General features: G+C 41.5%; 1 protein-coding gene across 2 annotated transcripts in view; it reads left to right on the forward strand.

Moving 5' to 3' along the window:
- LOC129263877 (uncharacterized) overlaps window positions 1-16,625 on the forward strand; it is a 26,627-nt gene continuing 10,002 nt past the window's right edge. Inside the window, exons 1-12 of one of the 2 annotated variants that reach the window (XM_064100789.1) lie at window positions 1-138; window positions 859-1,091; window positions 1,971-2,243; window positions 2,863-2,956; window positions 3,828-4,147; window positions 5,605-5,734; window positions 6,367-6,510; window positions 7,268-7,361; window positions 7,843-8,099; window positions 8,622-8,715; window positions 9,648-9,877; window positions 10,900-15,803. In XM_064100789.1, the coding sequence (XP_063956859.1) occupies window positions 75-138; window positions 859-1,091; window positions 1,971-2,243; window positions 2,863-2,956; window positions 3,828-4,147; window positions 5,605-5,734; window positions 6,367-6,510; window positions 7,268-7,361; window positions 7,843-8,099; window positions 8,622-8,715; window positions 9,648-9,877; window positions 10,900-15,803 (6,837 nt within the window). In that variant the 5' untranslated portion in view covers window positions 1-74. The remainder of the gene's footprint in view (window positions 139-858; window positions 1,092-1,970; window positions 2,244-2,862; window positions 2,957-3,827; window positions 4,148-5,604; window positions 5,735-6,366; window positions 6,511-7,267; window positions 7,362-7,842; window positions 8,100-8,621; window positions 8,716-9,647; window positions 9,878-10,899; window positions 15,804-16,625) is intronic. The other variant, XM_064100790.1, reaches the window with a different exon arrangement.

The following is a 16,625-nucleotide window of genomic DNA, read 5'->3' on the forward strand; positions in this document are numbered from 1 at the left end:
TGAAGAGCCTCCTGAGTGATCATCGATCACCATGGCAACGATAAACAGGGATAGTCTCCTTCAAGACTCCACCGATGTATTCCTACCGTCCGTCCTCCACCGCCATGGGGGCCACTGAGGTTATAAGACCGTCCTCAGGTGAGTGAAGGAATAAGAGATGGAGAGATATATAGATGCAAAGATGGGTAGAAAGATAAATAGATAGAGAGAGAGAAAGAGAGTGTGAGAGATGTAAATACATGTATTGAAATACCTGTAGATAGAAAGATAGATAGATGGATAGATAGATAAGTGGATTATAGATAGGTACATGTAGATGGAGATATATGGATGGATGGATTGGATAGATGATAGATAGATAGATAAGTGGATTATAGATAGGTAGGTACTTAACATGTATGTAGATGGAGATATGTGGATGGATGGATTGGAAAGATGGTAGATTTATAGATAGACAGATAGATAGATAGATAAGTGGGTTATAGATAGGTACATGTAGATGGAGATATAAGGATGGGTGGATTGGATAGATGATAGATAAATAGATAGATAGATAGATCGATCGATCTATATGCGGATTATAGATAGGTAGGTACTGTACATACATATATGGATGGGTGGATGGATAGATAGGATAGAAGATAGATAGATAGATATGAAGGTAGCTGGGTCGTTGGATGGATTGATAGAAAGAAATAAAGAAAGATGGAAATAAAGAAATAAAACGAACAAATAAAGAAAGAAAGGTAGGTAGATTGATGTACAGGTGTTGATATATGAGGGTTGACAGCTTGTTGATAAATAGATATAAAGAAAGGAGCCTGAATAACATCAAATAACTCTGTCGTATATTTACAGGTACCCAACCCCAGGGCCACCGGGCGAGAGTGTCTGGTTCAAGCCCCCTGTCCAGTGCAGGATCGACCGGCTCCCACCGCAACAAGAAGCTGCTGAAGTCCTACCACGACTTCACCATGCAGATCTTCAGCTCCGGACAGGGAGCGGGGGAGAATGATAACCTGTTCGTGGCAGCTGTACGGAGTGGAGATTACGAGAGGGTAGAGAATATACTGCAAAGGAGAAGCCATGAGGTAGGGAACATTTGTGGTGGTTGTGGTAGCAGTGGTTGTGGTTGTAGCGTTAGTGGTAGTGGTAGTGTTTGTGGCTGCTTTACGGAGTGGAGATTACGAGAGGGTAGAGAATATACTGCAAAGGAGAAGTCATGAGGTACATGTAGGGAACATTTGTGGTGGTTGTGGTAGCAGTGGTTGTGGTTGTAGCGTTGGTGGTAGTGGTAGTGTTTGTGGCTGCTTTACGGAGTGGAGATTATGAGAGAGTAGAGAATATACTACAAAGGAGAAGCCATGAGGTACATGTAGGGAACATTTGTGGTAGTGGTGGTAGCAGTGGTTGTGGTTGTAGCGTTGGTGGTAGTGGTAGTGTTTGTGGCTGCTTTACGGTGTGGGGATTATGAGAGGGTAGAGAATATACTACAAAGGAGAAGCCATGACGAGGTAGGGAACATTTATGGTAGTTGTGGTTGTAGCAGGGGTGGTAGTGTTTGTGACTGTTGTACGGAGTTGAGTTTATGAGAGGGTGGAGAATATACTGCAAAGAATAAGCCGTGAGGTAGGGAATATTAGTGGTGGTTGTGGTTATAGTAGTAGGAAGGCATGGGAAACACATGCTGAAAACTGAGAACAGGTGTGATGTGCAGATTTTTCACTTCATGCACAGTGTTGGTTATATTGGATTTTCTTACAATTTTCACGGTTTTTGTTGTGTTTTGTGATCCAAAATTTTTTGACCTAAAAAATTTAATTTTCTGCGATGAATTCAGTGATATTGTTTTTCCCAAAGAAAATCACAGAAATCTAGGGACTCCCCTTTATTCTATTATATTCCTAGTGATGTCATCATTAAGAAGTCTGTAGTCATAATCTGTTCGACCCATCTCACTTTTCTTCCAGGTCGTCAACGTCGATGCTCGAGACCGGGAAACAGGGAACACCGCCCTCATGTGGGCAGTCATCAAAGGTCACATCAAGTTGATCAGGCTCCTCCTCAAGTACGGGGCGGACGTGACGCTGCGCAACGCTGCCACGGCGTGCGTCCTGGACCTGACAGAGGATCGTCAGATCCGGAAGCTCCTCCTGGAGTCCGTCCTGAGGAAGGGGGTGTCTCCTAGGCATCTCCTGCAAGCAGCCTGGCAAGGGAACGCACAGGTCGTCAGGCAACTCTTGGTGAGTGGTAAATGTTTAGGAGGAGGGAGGGTCAAAGATGGCGAGGGGAAAAGTAGGAGGAAGGGGGTATCTGTTAGGCATCTCCTGCAACAGCCTGGCAAGGGAACATACAGGTTGTTAGACAACTCTTGGTCAGTGGTAAATGTTAAGGAGAAGGGAGGGTCAAAGATGGTGGGGGTAAAAGTAGGAGGAAGGGGGTATGTTAAGGCATCTCCTGCGAGCAGCCTGGCAATGGAACGTACAGGTTGTTAGACAACTCCTGGTGAGTGGTAATCCTTAGGAGAGAGGATGGGTAGGGCAGATGATGAAAATTATGAAAAGGATTCCTGTAAGTACCAATTCCATTCCAACTTGATAAATTTCATCCTTCCTTAACCTAACATCCAGTTCAGTTAATACATGAGATACAAACAATAAAATTAAATGAACAATTGATAGAATGTAAATTGGCAGCCAATGTTAAAAAAATATGTTTTTTCCTTTGGTGTTTTACTGAACATACATATCATTTGCATAATGAGTTAAAGTGCCATTTACCATCAATATAAGAATTTATATTCCTCAATATATTCTTAAATTTTAAATCTACATTATCCTAAATTTGTTTGTCCTTTTGCAGAATGAAAGTAAAATTTTGGACATCAATTGCAGGAATTCCGATGGATTCACACCGCTATTATTGGTTACTAGAGACGTAGATTTATTTGAATCAAGTAAGTATGATAATAATAATAATAACAGTATATTTACCCAGGATAGCCACTTCAGTTCCGAAAACTGTTATCCCAGTGGGCCCTGCTATTATTATTACCCGGCTAAGCTAGGCTACCTATTCAGGTGCATACAGCTTTTTTGAGGAATTACTTCCTGCCGGTACCCATTCACCTCACACGGGTCGAGTGCAGCACTCTGTAGGTGAATTCCTTGCTAAAGGAATTTATGCCATGGCTGGGATTTGAACCCACGACCCTCTGTTTTGAAGTCTGGAGACTAATCGACTGGGCCACAACGCTCCACACTCAAGAGAGGGAAGGAGGAAATAGAGGATGGGGGGGGGGGGTCAGAGTGAAACGGTAATGTTGCAGATAGATAAATACGGGTGGAAATGAGCAGGATGAACAAGTAGAAATGTGTAATCTGTACGGTAATAAAAGATCCTTTTTTTTCTATCTCCTCTTCTCTCGTTCTTCCTGCTTCATCTCTGTTTTCCTTCTTTCTCCTCCTTGTCCTGTTCCTTCACATCTGATTCATCCTCTCATCCACCTCATCCTTCTCTCTCTTTATCCCCCGTTCCTTCTCTTCTTCCTCCTCTTCCCCCTTCTCCATCCATCTTCCGCTTCTTCTTTCCTGTTTCTCCCCCTTCTCCTCCTTCTTTTTCTTCTTCTTCTTCTTCTTCTTCTCCTTCTCTTTCTCCCCCTTCTCCTCTTTCTCCTTTTCTCTCCTCCCCTTTGTCCCCATCTTCTTCCTCGCCGTCTCTTTTTCCTCTTCTTTCTCCTCAATTTCCTACTCCTTTTTCTCCTCCTTTCTCTTTCTCCTATCCCATTGACATGTTTTGTTCTTTCTCTCCCTTCTTTCCCCTATTAGTTGGATCAGCCCTCGAGTCCTACGACCCTCTCGCCGTCATTGAAGAACTCCTTCGCCACCGAGCAGACCCCATCGCCACCGACCGAGAGAGCCACACCGCCTTGCATTACGTCTCTTCTGGCAGCTCACAACTCACCGACGAACTAGCCATCAGGCTCATGGCCATTCCTTCCCTGGCCAACTCCTGCGATGGACGATCCGTTGCGCCGATCCACGTTGCCTCGAAGAGCGGGAGTGTTGATGTCGTGGTAGCGCTTCTAGACCATGGGGTTGATGTCAATACAAGAGGCTATGCTGGGTCAACGCCGCTTCATGTTTCGGTGAGTTTATGATTCCGGTGAATCTATATTTGACATCTTCGGCTTGGAGTCTGTTGCATAAAGAGTTGCAATTAAACGCAATTTACTCAACAACTAACTGACTTAGGGGGTGTTTCAAGAAAATTTTTGCAATCAATTGCAAATATTCTGTTGGAATTAATAGATCAATAACTGTCGCAAAGTAGTTAAAATTGCATGTTTGAAGAAGCAGCTTATCAATCAATCGCATATTCACAATTTATTTCAAAACTTGTGATTGATTTAGGGACCGATAATAAACTTGCAATTGATCGCAAGTTTCTTGCAATGCCCCATTACTGACTTAGGTGCAAAGGATGGTGTGTCCCTTCGCTCTCCTTCGGGTAATCCTTTTCCATTCGGTTCTACTTCAGTCTAGATCTTCAGCATCCAGTAGAGGGAGACCCACATCACGTCTGACTTGGTCCCTCCATCTGGAAATTGATAAAAATCAATTGAAACTTTAGTTTTAATCAATCGGAACCATTTTCATATTGGCTGTTTGACCTTTGCACTCAAGATAATTGAATTTCCTTTTAAGTCAATTTCAGGTTCAGAAATCAATCACAAATTTGTAATCGATTGCAAATTTACAACTGATAGTTGGTGTGCGTCTTGCAACTGAATGTATGACTTCTGAAGTTTAGATTCTTTGAATTTGACCCTTGACCTTTGAACTTTAACCTTTGTATGTGACCTCTTTGGTTTAATTTCATTCTGCTTCAAACTGGTCAAACTCAGGTTGCTAAACCATGAAGCTGATATCTTTATTGCAGATGTTGTTGGTTCATATTTGACATCCCTGAATTTGCATGAGACCTTTGATTAATTTCTTTTAGGCTCAAGCTGGTCAAACTCAAGTTGCTAACACCTTGCTAAACCGCAGAGATGATATTCTTATTGTAGATGTTGTTGTTCACCTTCGACATCCCTGAATTGACCCTTGACCTTTTAACCTTTGCACGTGACCTTTGACATTTGCAAGCGACCTTGATTAAATTCTTTCAGGCACAAGCTGGTCAAACTCAGGTCGCTAACACCCTGATAAACCAAGGAGTTGATATCCTTATTGTAGATGTTGTTGGTTCATATTTGACATTTAATCTTTGCATATTACCTCTGTGATAGCATTTCTTTCAGACTCAATTAAGCTGGTCAAACTAGGATCGCTAACACATTGTTAAACCGTATATATGACCATACTAGATGATAGTGGTTACAGATTTGACCTCATCGAATGGATTCTTGACCTTTAACCTCTGCATGTGACCTCTTTGGTTTCAAGCTGGTTAAACTTCAGTTGCTAACACCCTGCTAAACCACGGCACTGATATAACTATGGTAGATGTTATTGGATATATACTTGACCTAACTGTATTGACCCTTGACCATTGCACTTTAACCTGTGCATGTGACCTAATATGTTTCAATTCATTCAGGCTCAAGCTGGTCAAACTCAGGTCGCTAACACCTTGCTAAACCACGGCGCTGATATCACTATTGTGGATGACAGCGGTAACACGGCTGTAGATGTAGCTAAGACAAAGAGGATGAAATCTGTTTTAAGAGGTAAGAGCAATCAGATGGCTTATCAAATTTACAGATTTACTGCTTATCAAATTGTCCTGCGGTTGAATGACTTGAAACACTGCTGAAGATGTAACTAAAGCAAAGAGGATGAACTCGTGAGTTTCATGAAAGGTCTTGTCGGACATTTTTTCCAACAAGTACTGATTTGTCCGGCAGATTCAAGGGAAAATGTCAGATCTGACAAGTTGTCAGACAAAAAAATGTTGATGAAATGCTCCCCATGAGGCTAATTGTTCAATTAAAAAAAAAAGTTTACGTGTGATAAAAAAACGTATATTTAAAGAAAGTTCAGTGAGAGGATTCATCTGTGGGGTTGTCATGGTCTAGTGGTTATGACTCTCGTCTTTCAATCTGAAGGACTTGGTTTCGATTCTTTCTAAATTTAACTCACCTTGTGCTGCACTTGCCCCAGGTGAGGTGAATCGGTACCCGGTAGGAAGAAATTCCTTGAATGCTGCAGCACCTATATGGCAGCACATCTAGATCGGGGGTAATAATAGCAGTGCTTTGTATCCTCAGGCAAAAAGTGCTTGATAAATCCAGCTATTATCTCCATACCTTCTTTGCTTTGACCTTTGACCCTTTGACTTTTGACCTTTGACCCTACATAGATGCATGGATGGACGTAACCGACAACAAACAAGCTGAGGTGCTGAGTCCCGTCAAGCCACCGTCTCGTCTGGAAGATCGTAGTCCTAGACAGACTCGAGTTCATAGTCTTACGTCAACCTCGCCACCCACTGAGGGACATGGAAGTAAGTGACCCTATAAGACCTTGTGATGTCGCCCTCATCTGACCGACCGTAAAATGCACACAAAAAAACAGGGTCACTATTTTGTTCATTTAGGCCACCCCCCCCAAAAAAAAAAAAAATATTGAAAATATACAAATGCAATGTTTTTGTGAGAAAATTTCAGATTTGGGCGAAGAATTTGCTCAAATTTTTGTTAAATGGCTTTAAAAAGAACTCTGATATGTCTGACTGCATTATTGTGTAAATTGTCTCATGCGCAATTTAGTTTGTGCAGTGCTGTAGCGAAGTTATTAAAAAAAAAAGAATATAGAAAAATGAAAACCTACCAAATGACCCAACTTTCTGATATCGGGCCTATGAGGGCAATATAACAAAAAGAATTAAGGCCTTTTCTATGCAGGCCCAGTTTCTTGAAATGTGTCACCCCATAGAGGTAGTGTCTTGCATTTTTTCATTGTCATTAATGCTAGCAATTACATGTACAAATGGAACAATATTACTGCTATTATTATTATTGCTATTGTAATATTATTATTATTGTTATTATTTTTATCATTATTATAATTGTTATGATTAATATCATTGTTACTATTATTATCATTATCATCATCACCATCATAATTATCATCATCATCATTATCACCATTATCATCATCGTTATCACCACCATTATGATCATAATAATTGTTAGTAATTAATCTTATCCAAAGAAGATCCTAAATGTATCTTTCTCCATCCATCTTTTCTCTCATCTTAGATCGCATGATGCAGAAGTTTTCTGAGGCTCATAGAGCACTACAGGAAGAGGAACAACTTCTGAAGGACGTAGAAGCTGGTCGTTATACGCCTGGGTGAGTTCAGTAGAGATTGAAAAAAAGATAACGTTTGATATGATAGTGTGGGACATTTGTCCATTAAATTACAAAAATTGATAAAAATCTATAGCTGTTATTCTATTTGTTTCACCTTTGTATTTTTTAAAAATAATTACTGCTGAATGAATAATTATAATAACATTACGATTGTAATCTGCCAGAAACTTCACAAATGAGAACTCGGTCTCCTCTTTACCATGTCGTATAATGATAATAATCATGATAATAATAATGATAATGTAATAATAATGATTGTGATGATGATAATGATGGCAATGATGATGATGATAGTGATGATAAAAATGATAATGATGATGACATTGATAATGTTAGCAATGTTGATGATGTGGATGATGAAAATGATAATGAAAATCATAATGATGATAATGATAATAATGGTAAAGAAAATAATGATAATGCTAATAATAATAAAATTTCAATAATTCTCCCTCTGCAGACTTCACACAAAAACGCTGAATCTCCTTAGGACCCCTTCCCGCAACTCGCCCCTCCTAACCACCACCAACCGAGCCCCTGCCCCTCCCAAGACGCCCCGGGTCCTGGACCCTCTCTCAAGCCCCGCCTCCAAGACCAAATCCTCTGAAGGTCAAGGGTCGAAGAAGCCACGAAGGTCACTGACCTTCTCTGGTCGGGTCAACAGTACATCCAAGGAACAGAGGTCAAGAGGTCACAACAAGGTCAGCAAGACAAGATGTAAGTTATCATCTTCACCTTTACTGTTGGAATGTATAATGGTATCATTATTATCTTTATTTATTTATCCAGAGTAGCCTGTTCAGCTTTATACAAAAAATATGTCAAATTACGCAATATGTACAATTAAATGCTCATAAAAAATCACGGGTCTTCCACAGGGCTCTGCATTATTGTCTACATACATAAAACACATAATTCATAACATAAAGAAAACTAAAACATTTCATTATGTTCTTGTAACATCTCTAAATTTATTCTCAAAACCTCAATTTTCTTTATTGTTATATATTTGTATCAGAATTCTTACCATGTGTTGTATATTATCTTATTGTTTACACTACACAAGCTGAAACAGACCTTGCATTCGTCTAAGGCAACAACAAAAACAAGGCAACTTTGTTTTTGGTGCACTTTTAATCTACCGTACTGCTCTTGAAATTTCACCTGTTCCCAAAAAAGCAGTTTTTAGAAGAAAAATACTGTTCACTCTATTACTTTACATAAATTTTTATATTTCAGCAGATCCGACAAGTCTTCAGGTCAGTGGAGACGGATCCCAAGTACCTGTTACTGTAGTAGGCCTGGACCTAGATGACAATCTAAGGGATGTCAGGTAAGACTAAGCCCAGACTATATTCTATTCTATACATGATTAACCTCGACTGTAGTAGTCCTGGAACTAGATGATAGTCTAAGGGATGTAAGGTAAGAATAAGCCCAGATTATATTCTGTTCTATACATGATTAGTCCATACTGTAGTAGTCCTGGACCTAGATGACAATCTAAGGGATGTAACGGTAAGAACAAGCCCATACTATACTCTATTCTATACATGATTAACCTCGACTGTAGTAGTACTGGACCTAGATGACAGTCTAAGGGATGTAAGGTATAGAATAATCCCAGATTATATTCTATTCTATACATGATCAATGTCTTCTGTAGTAGGCCTGGACCTATAAACTGATTGGCTATCATTTGACCCTTTGCCAAATACCAAACATGATTGAATACTTTGTTGTTATTCTTTTAAATGGGATATGAAGCATATCGTGAAATAACATATGAGCAAATCATGTTCAGTTCAGTGATTTAGAAAGCACTATTTGGGTTGACAACCAATGACCTTCATCTGCTTTTGCACAAATTGTTATTACAAAGTGGCTCATTGCTAGAAATGGGATGGCTAAGCCAGGATAATAAAAACAGTCCAATGCACACTGCAGAGATTTCATGATAATAGTTACACCGATGTGTTGGCTCAGTTGGTAGAGCATCCGTCTCACAACTGGGAGGTCGAGAGTTCAAACCTTGGCTGCGTCAGACCAAAAAGGTGTCAAATGATGGGAGTTGCTTCTACCCTGTTTGGCGTACAACGATTAAAGGGATAGAGCCTTGTCGATCTGGCGCTGCACAGCGGCTGCCGGGCCCACGATCAATTGGGCAAAGCAAATTTACAGAGTATTTCATTTCATGTCTATTTCGAACAACGAAATATGGATTTGCATTTTCATTTTTTTTTTACATGTTTATTCACTCCTCAGGTTTCAGCGCATAATGCCCTCCGGTGCCAAACAACTCGATCGACACGCCTCAACCCAGAGCGACACATCCCTCCACAAACATAGAGGGGGATCTACCCTCCATCGTTTATCAGATCCAAGCCTAACTGATGTAGCCAAGGCCTACCATACATTCTGCAATAAGGATTTATCAACCAGCCCGGCATTGGCTCATGTTCCGCCGATACGCACGTCGCAACTCTTGAATCTTGGTAAGAATATATGAATTTCTGTAATTCCCTTCATGTTGAGATAAATCAATCATGCTTCAATTTGGTCGTAATCCTGGGGGCCGTTTCATAAAGCTGTTTGACAGTTAAGAGAGACTTCATGAATGACTGGTGATCCTTATGCGCTTAATAATCGCCAATGAACATTTTGGTGTATACCATTTACCACAAGAAATGATCACCAGTCATTCTTAATGTCGCTCTTAGCTTAGAAACAGCTTTATGAAACACTCACCAGTAATGATATCATTATGTACATGAATTTACTGGAATGCTTTTTCTTCCGGTATTCTTAGATGAGTCTTACATACATGTACATGCAGACCTGCCAACCAGTACGTTTTAGCCGTATTTAGTACGTTTTTGCAACCAAAATACGGCAGTACGTTTTTTCTTTGAAAAAAATAAATCGTAATTTATTGAGAAAAATAATCTCTATATGTCTCTATTTCATAAAACGTGCACAAATATGGTTATTAGATCAATGTAATTTCAGGTAACTTGTTTTTTTTTTCAATCATTTTGTTCAAACCAGAATGAAGATATACACATGTTTTAATGTTTTTTTTTCATCTGCAAGAGCAGTGCGCATTTTAGCTTGCATGCAGCTTGAGCGCCGCGATGAGCGAGTGCGCCAAGCATTTTATTATGAAATACACTTTTTTGGGGAAAAATACAGTTTTTTTAATCACAGAATACAGTTTTTCATTCCCAGAGGTTGGCAGGTCTGTACATGTAAGTCCAGAAAGTATGTATACCTGACCCTCTGTATGTGAAACCTTCCTGTAGTGATTGTTTTCTTTGTTTTTTAGTTCATATGAAAGGTTGTAGTGCTCTCAAAGTATAATGTCTTGATCAGTATACAAAGTGAAGTAAAAATAGGAAAAAATGGGGGTTGGACGTGCGTAAAGGGTTGTTACTTTAAGGACTTGCTCTAACTGAATTTAACACTGAGTAAAAAGCTATTATTAACTTCTAACTGGATCACTTTGATTTCTTTACAGAACAAATGCATTTGCGGCTGACCTCGCCGAGCCCGAACCCTGAGGCGTCAAGTCTGTACCCAAACTCTCGCAGTGTTCTTCCACACTCGCCAGGGAACTTTGGTGACAATCGCCACCTACAGGAAACCATCTTTGAGTTTGAGGATGAGGAAGGTGGTGATGGTGATGATAAGAATGAGATGCCAACAATGAGGCTGAACTTGGAAGAAGTCGTCGACGAGGAGAGCAGAGGTCATCAAGGTTCGCTCCAGAATCGCACCGTCATGTTCAACATCGAAGCTAGTCGTGTCAACCCCCTCAAAGATAGTTCTGATTCGGGTCAGGGATCATCCAGGTCGACGGTTAGCCACACCTCCTCTGCTGCGAGCCTTGTCATGTCAAGCCCAAGTCCGCAGCTTGAAGTCGACCGCAAGGAAGCTGCAAAGAATCGCTTGGGAATCAAGATGACGCCATCTGCCACCAAGGTTCCAGATGAGAGAATTGCACTTTTTCAAAGAGCACAGATGAAACTTCCAAGCCTTGGTCGGGCCTCGCCTGCCGTCAAACAGTCTCAAGGACAAAAGACAAAACGACAGACAAGTGAAGAGTGCCTTTCGGTGTTGTCCGTGTCCTCTATAAATGCTGTCATGTCTCCAGATGTTGGAGATGCCAAAGATACAGCAAATGAAGACATCCAGAGCAAATCCTTAGCGATTGGTAATGATCTCAATCGTCAGTTGCAGGGTCAACAGAATAGTTTAAATCGGCAGGGTGGGAAACGAAAGATATCTCTTGAGGACAATGCCATGTTGCTTGAAACAAGAAAGCGATCACTATCTTCCACCAGTGAATCAAAGACACTTACTCCAGCTGCTTCTAGTCAGTCCAGCCGTCCCTCGCCTCTGTCAGGTGGCAGTGGGACAGCAATGGTAAAAAAGGCTGACGAGCGATTATCTATCGACAGTATGGCTGATAACGCGTCAAAGAAAAACACTGCCCTTGTGACACCATTATGTGCCACCAAAGGTACAGCGACCCCTGCTTGCCCTTCCACCAAACGTTTGCCCCATCAGAAAACAGCACAAATCTTTTCTTGTAAGAATGCACAACCTTCAGCGAACACTGCAAAGAAAATGGCTGATAAGAACCCAAAGACTGAATCTTCCGTACCTGGGACACAAAATGGTACCAAGGGAGAGAAGAAATCAACGCTTGTCAGTGCCTCCAAACCGGTTGTTCGGACATTAGAAGTCTTGCCCGTTGCCAAAGTAGATAGCAAATCATCTGGAAAGTTATCTGAAAAGGACACCAACAAAGGTGATGATCAGGGAAGCTCAAAGCTTGATAAATCTGTTGTGAAAACAGAAGTGAAAACGCCGAAGGAAAAATCAATTACAAGCAGTGATACTGTCAAGCCAGACAAAACAGGGAAGTCAGAAAGTAAAGCAGTGATCAACAGCAAGGGAAAGACTGGACATGTTTCAAGTAGTATGAAAAGTAGTATGAAAAAGGAGGACCGTAGATCTGATCTTGTGAAGCCAGCCTCAGATCTTGCTAACAAAAAAGCATGTAATAAGACAGATAAAAAGACTGTTACTTCAAAATCACAGAGAGAACTTGGTGGAGGGCCTGAAGGGAAAAGTGCAATAAGTGTAAAGAAGGGTGCTGCAGCTCCAACTAACAAAGCCGCATGTAAAACGAAAAATGACCAGGGTAAAGTGAAAACGGGGAAAAAAGAAGAAGCTGAAAAGAAGTTGATCACTTGGAGAATATCATGTGATGATGATGATGATTCATCAGAATCAGACTTTGATAATGAGCAACAGCGATTTGTTGAAGAAGACATTCTTGTTCCAGGGAGAGATCGGAAAGAGCAGAAGGTCTTACGGAAAGGAAGTACAGTTCCTCCATGCACAAAGACAGACGACTTTGAGGACCTTGCAGAAAGTAGCGATGCTGAGGATGTTTTTGAGGAAGTGATCTTCAGTGATGAAGAGGACACACCTACAGACATCGGTAAAGCTAAGACAAAGCTTATCAAGGACCCATCTAAGATATCCTCAAAGCACCAAAAGCCACCTACATCACAGGGATCCAAGGCAGTTCAAAAGTCCACAGTTAAACCTCCAGTAGCAACAAAGAAACCAACACCTGGTACCCAACAGCAGAAGAGTGTTGTCAAGGAATCGGCTAAGGCAAAAGGAACCTTTGTAAAAAAGCCCCTGAAAACAGAAACGCAGAATGAGACAGTCAAAGGCAAGGTAGCCGTCAAAGGTATGTCTGTGACGAAGACACTGTCAAAGCAACCTAGTCCAACTGATAATACAAATACCCGCAAGGCTGCTGAGAAAAGCATCTTGAGTGTTTCACATCAGAAGCCTTTGAACACTTCAACCAGCAGCAAAGTCGAGAAAGAGATTAACAAGGAAAAGCAGCCTCCGGAGAAAAACAGCTCAAATGCTTTGAAGCAAAAGCCTTCCGAGGTTGTGAAAGATGGTAGAAGTGATGTTAAAGGAGTGGACAGCAAAGAAAAGACGGTACTTAAAACCGTACAGCAAAAGACAAATGTGAAGAATGCTGCGTCACCGGCGAAAGTTCAGAACAGTTCTGTAAGTTCAAAAGTAGAAAACAAGCAAGATGCTCCACAGGTGAAGTCTAGTGTTGCAATAGATAGCAGTAAGGAAGACCTGAAGGTCTCTGAGAGACTTGAAGGTGAAGCAATTGAATTTAAAGGTGTTGCTTCAACAGAAACAGGTGAAAGTTTAGAGGTCAATCCTGCCGGTCAGAATTACATTGACCCTGCTGTAAAGGTCATAACATCAGAACAAGGTGATGACATTCATCTGAACCCAATCAGTCCAAAAGAACCAAAACCTGGGAATAATTCCTTCAGGAAAGGGAAGTACAAGTCTCCAAACACCTCGCCTCGTGATTTTCCTGCTTCAGAGGCCGCAGTGCCGGAAAAGAAGCCTGTCCGTGACCCAATGGCTGCCAAACAGTCCCCGGTGATCATGGATATAGTGGAGATGTTTAAGTCGGCCAGTTCTGGAACATCCCCCGATGTCAAACTTGAGGTCTTGGGAAAGATCAAGGATCGTGTTGCTAGTGTAAAGGGTCCTGTGAAGAAGCTGGTGAAGAATGTTCCAAAGAAGGTCTCGGCTACTGTGCAAGCAAAAGGAAATAAGGGAAAGAGCAAGGACCGAATTGGCAGTGGTGGGAAGAGTAAAGGAAGAGTTGGAAGTGGAGGAAGTAGGAGCGGTGATGGGTCAAAGGTTATGAAAAAGACCAAGAAATCAAATGGAAGGACAAAGTCAAAGAAGAAGATGAAGGAAGTGAATTACAGCCTGTTGCCAGATTCAGAGCAAAACAACACTGCCTTCATCACAGGTCAGGGCTGGAGCATCAAGACCTCAAGGAATGAGAACGATGATGTTATCCTCCAGGAGAATAATCAGGACGATTCCTCAGACGATGATGTGGGAAATCTCGAGCTTCCTAACCTTGGTGAATCGCAGCTCAGTCCGCACAACTCCCTGAAATTGGATGAGTTGGTCGTGATGAGGTCAATATCTCTGGAAGAAAAGAAGAATTTGGTGAACATCTTGAGCCCGCTTGAGATGAATGCTCCTTACTTTATTCCAGACACCATGGGCACAATCAAGGAGTTTGTCGACTCTCTCAAAAGTGATTCTTCAGAGATCAGTGCGGTGAAAGCTGCGGTGAGGGACAATCATTCCGATTCTCAAACTCAAGGCAATGTGACTGAAAATGTAGATCCAAGAGAAGAAAGGTCTATGGCTCATGCGGAGACAGATTCGACTAATCTTGATCACGGAACGAATACTGATACTAAGAAGAGCCCTCCAGTTCCAGATGTAAGGGTTAGGAAAAGCAGCACCCATTCCCAGATGGATAATGCCATACATAATCCTGAACATGACAGTGGACACCTTGGTCTTACTGGAGAGCTGTCAAATTACGATACCAACCCTGAACTCCTCAAGGTTTTCCACATCAAGGATCACTATGAGACGGTGTCTTCTCAAGGGTCACGTCGAACTTCCATCGCTTCAGACGAGGAAGCAGTGCGGGAACATCTAAGTTTGATTCTGAACAAACCGGACAGCGGGAGTGATGCGAATGAAGACCAAGGTGGTAGCAACATGAGAGGACAGTCTGGTGAAGATTCACCAGGACAAAGAAGAGAGCCGAAGGGTAATGTCCTCAAGAAGAAGCCACCCTTACCAAAACTACTCCATCAGCATCAGATCCAGTCTTCCAGACGGCCCAGCCCAAGGCGAGCCAGTGAACCAAACTTACCACCTCCTGATGCTGACAGTACCTCCTTTTCTGTAACTCCCATCAAGAAACTTGAACAGAAGAGAGAAGAGAACAAGTCTCAAGTTTCAACAATAAAGAACAGTCTTCCAGATAAGAAGTTCAGCCCTCCGTCTTCTTCCACGAAGAAACAGCGTGGCAAATCCCTCGGAGACGTGCCTTCAGATGCCTCGAGCAAAGATCATGGTCCGAGTTCAAGTACCACCAGCCTTCCCATCAAGTCCTCGATCATTGAGGAAGATGGTCACCAAGATTCTGCTGATGAAGATTGGGTCGAGGAGGAAGAGCCTCTTGCCAGACACGTCCAGACGCTGACGGAGAAGACACTCCAGGAATTCGAAACCATTGCTCAATCTGTTGATACCGCCACAACCTCTGTTATCCACACCCGACCTCCATCATCAGCCGGTGGGCAGTCCATCCATACCGCCAGGAGCTCTATCAGGAGTGTCTCTCCTAGCCCTAGGGTGAGGGATGTCATCAATGTGCAAGGAGGTGACCAGGAAGAAAGAGAGTTCTTGAATCAGAGCATCGCGCTCTCTGAAACAAGCAGTGAGGTCTTCAGGGATTTCAACGATACCGGAGAGGTAGGTACAGACCCTGGGGCCATTTCAGATAGAGTTACAACTGTGGCAACCTTGCCCTTATTGTTACTCCCATGGAAACTTTGATTGCGATTTATTGCTGAACCCTGTTACCAATGTAGTTATTGTAGTGGCAAAGCAACAACAGTTGTAAGTCTTTTATGAAATGGGCCCCTGTATCTTAACTAATCTCTTAATAAGACTTTGAAACATAGAAATTGATATCTTCCAATGTAGCTTAATAATTATTGCTTTAGTAATTGAGTATATGAATTTTAAAAAGGCCCAAGTCCATAGGAGGTCATTTCGAGAAAAATTGAAAAAAAAATTGATATTTTTTTTAATTTGGGCAATTAAAGTATATTTGACCGAAAGAAAGACATCAGAGAACATATAAAACAAATTTAAGTGTACATTTTCATGAACATTAATATTTACGTTACTTGTGGGCGGGGCCTTTTGTCTGATGGACTTGGGTCATTCTTAGAATCATATGTACTTGGACCATTCTTACATTCATATACATGGTAGACTTCTGTAGTAAGTAGCAGAAATAATGAGAGAGGGCGCTATGATATGAATGTAAGAATAGCCCAAGTCCTAGATTACCAGATTTTCCTTCTTTAAGGCATTTCTGAGAACAATTTCCCATATTTAACTCAATTTCGCCAAAAATACTCAATTGTTAATAATACACTACAGTCACTGATGGTTCATTCAAGATTGCATCCTTGCAGATTTTTCTCTTGAAAGGATATTTTCTAACAGCATGTTTCAGACCTATCATACTATTTGTTTTAGGGCAGCATTGCTAGTCTTCAACAA

This window comes from Lytechinus pictus, chromosome 6, assembly GCF_037042905.1.
Source record: "Lytechinus pictus isolate F3 Inbred chromosome 6, Lp3.0, whole genome shotgun sequence".
Taxonomy (NCBI): Eukaryota; Metazoa; Echinodermata; class Echinoidea; order Temnopleuroida; family Toxopneustidae; genus Lytechinus; species Lytechinus pictus.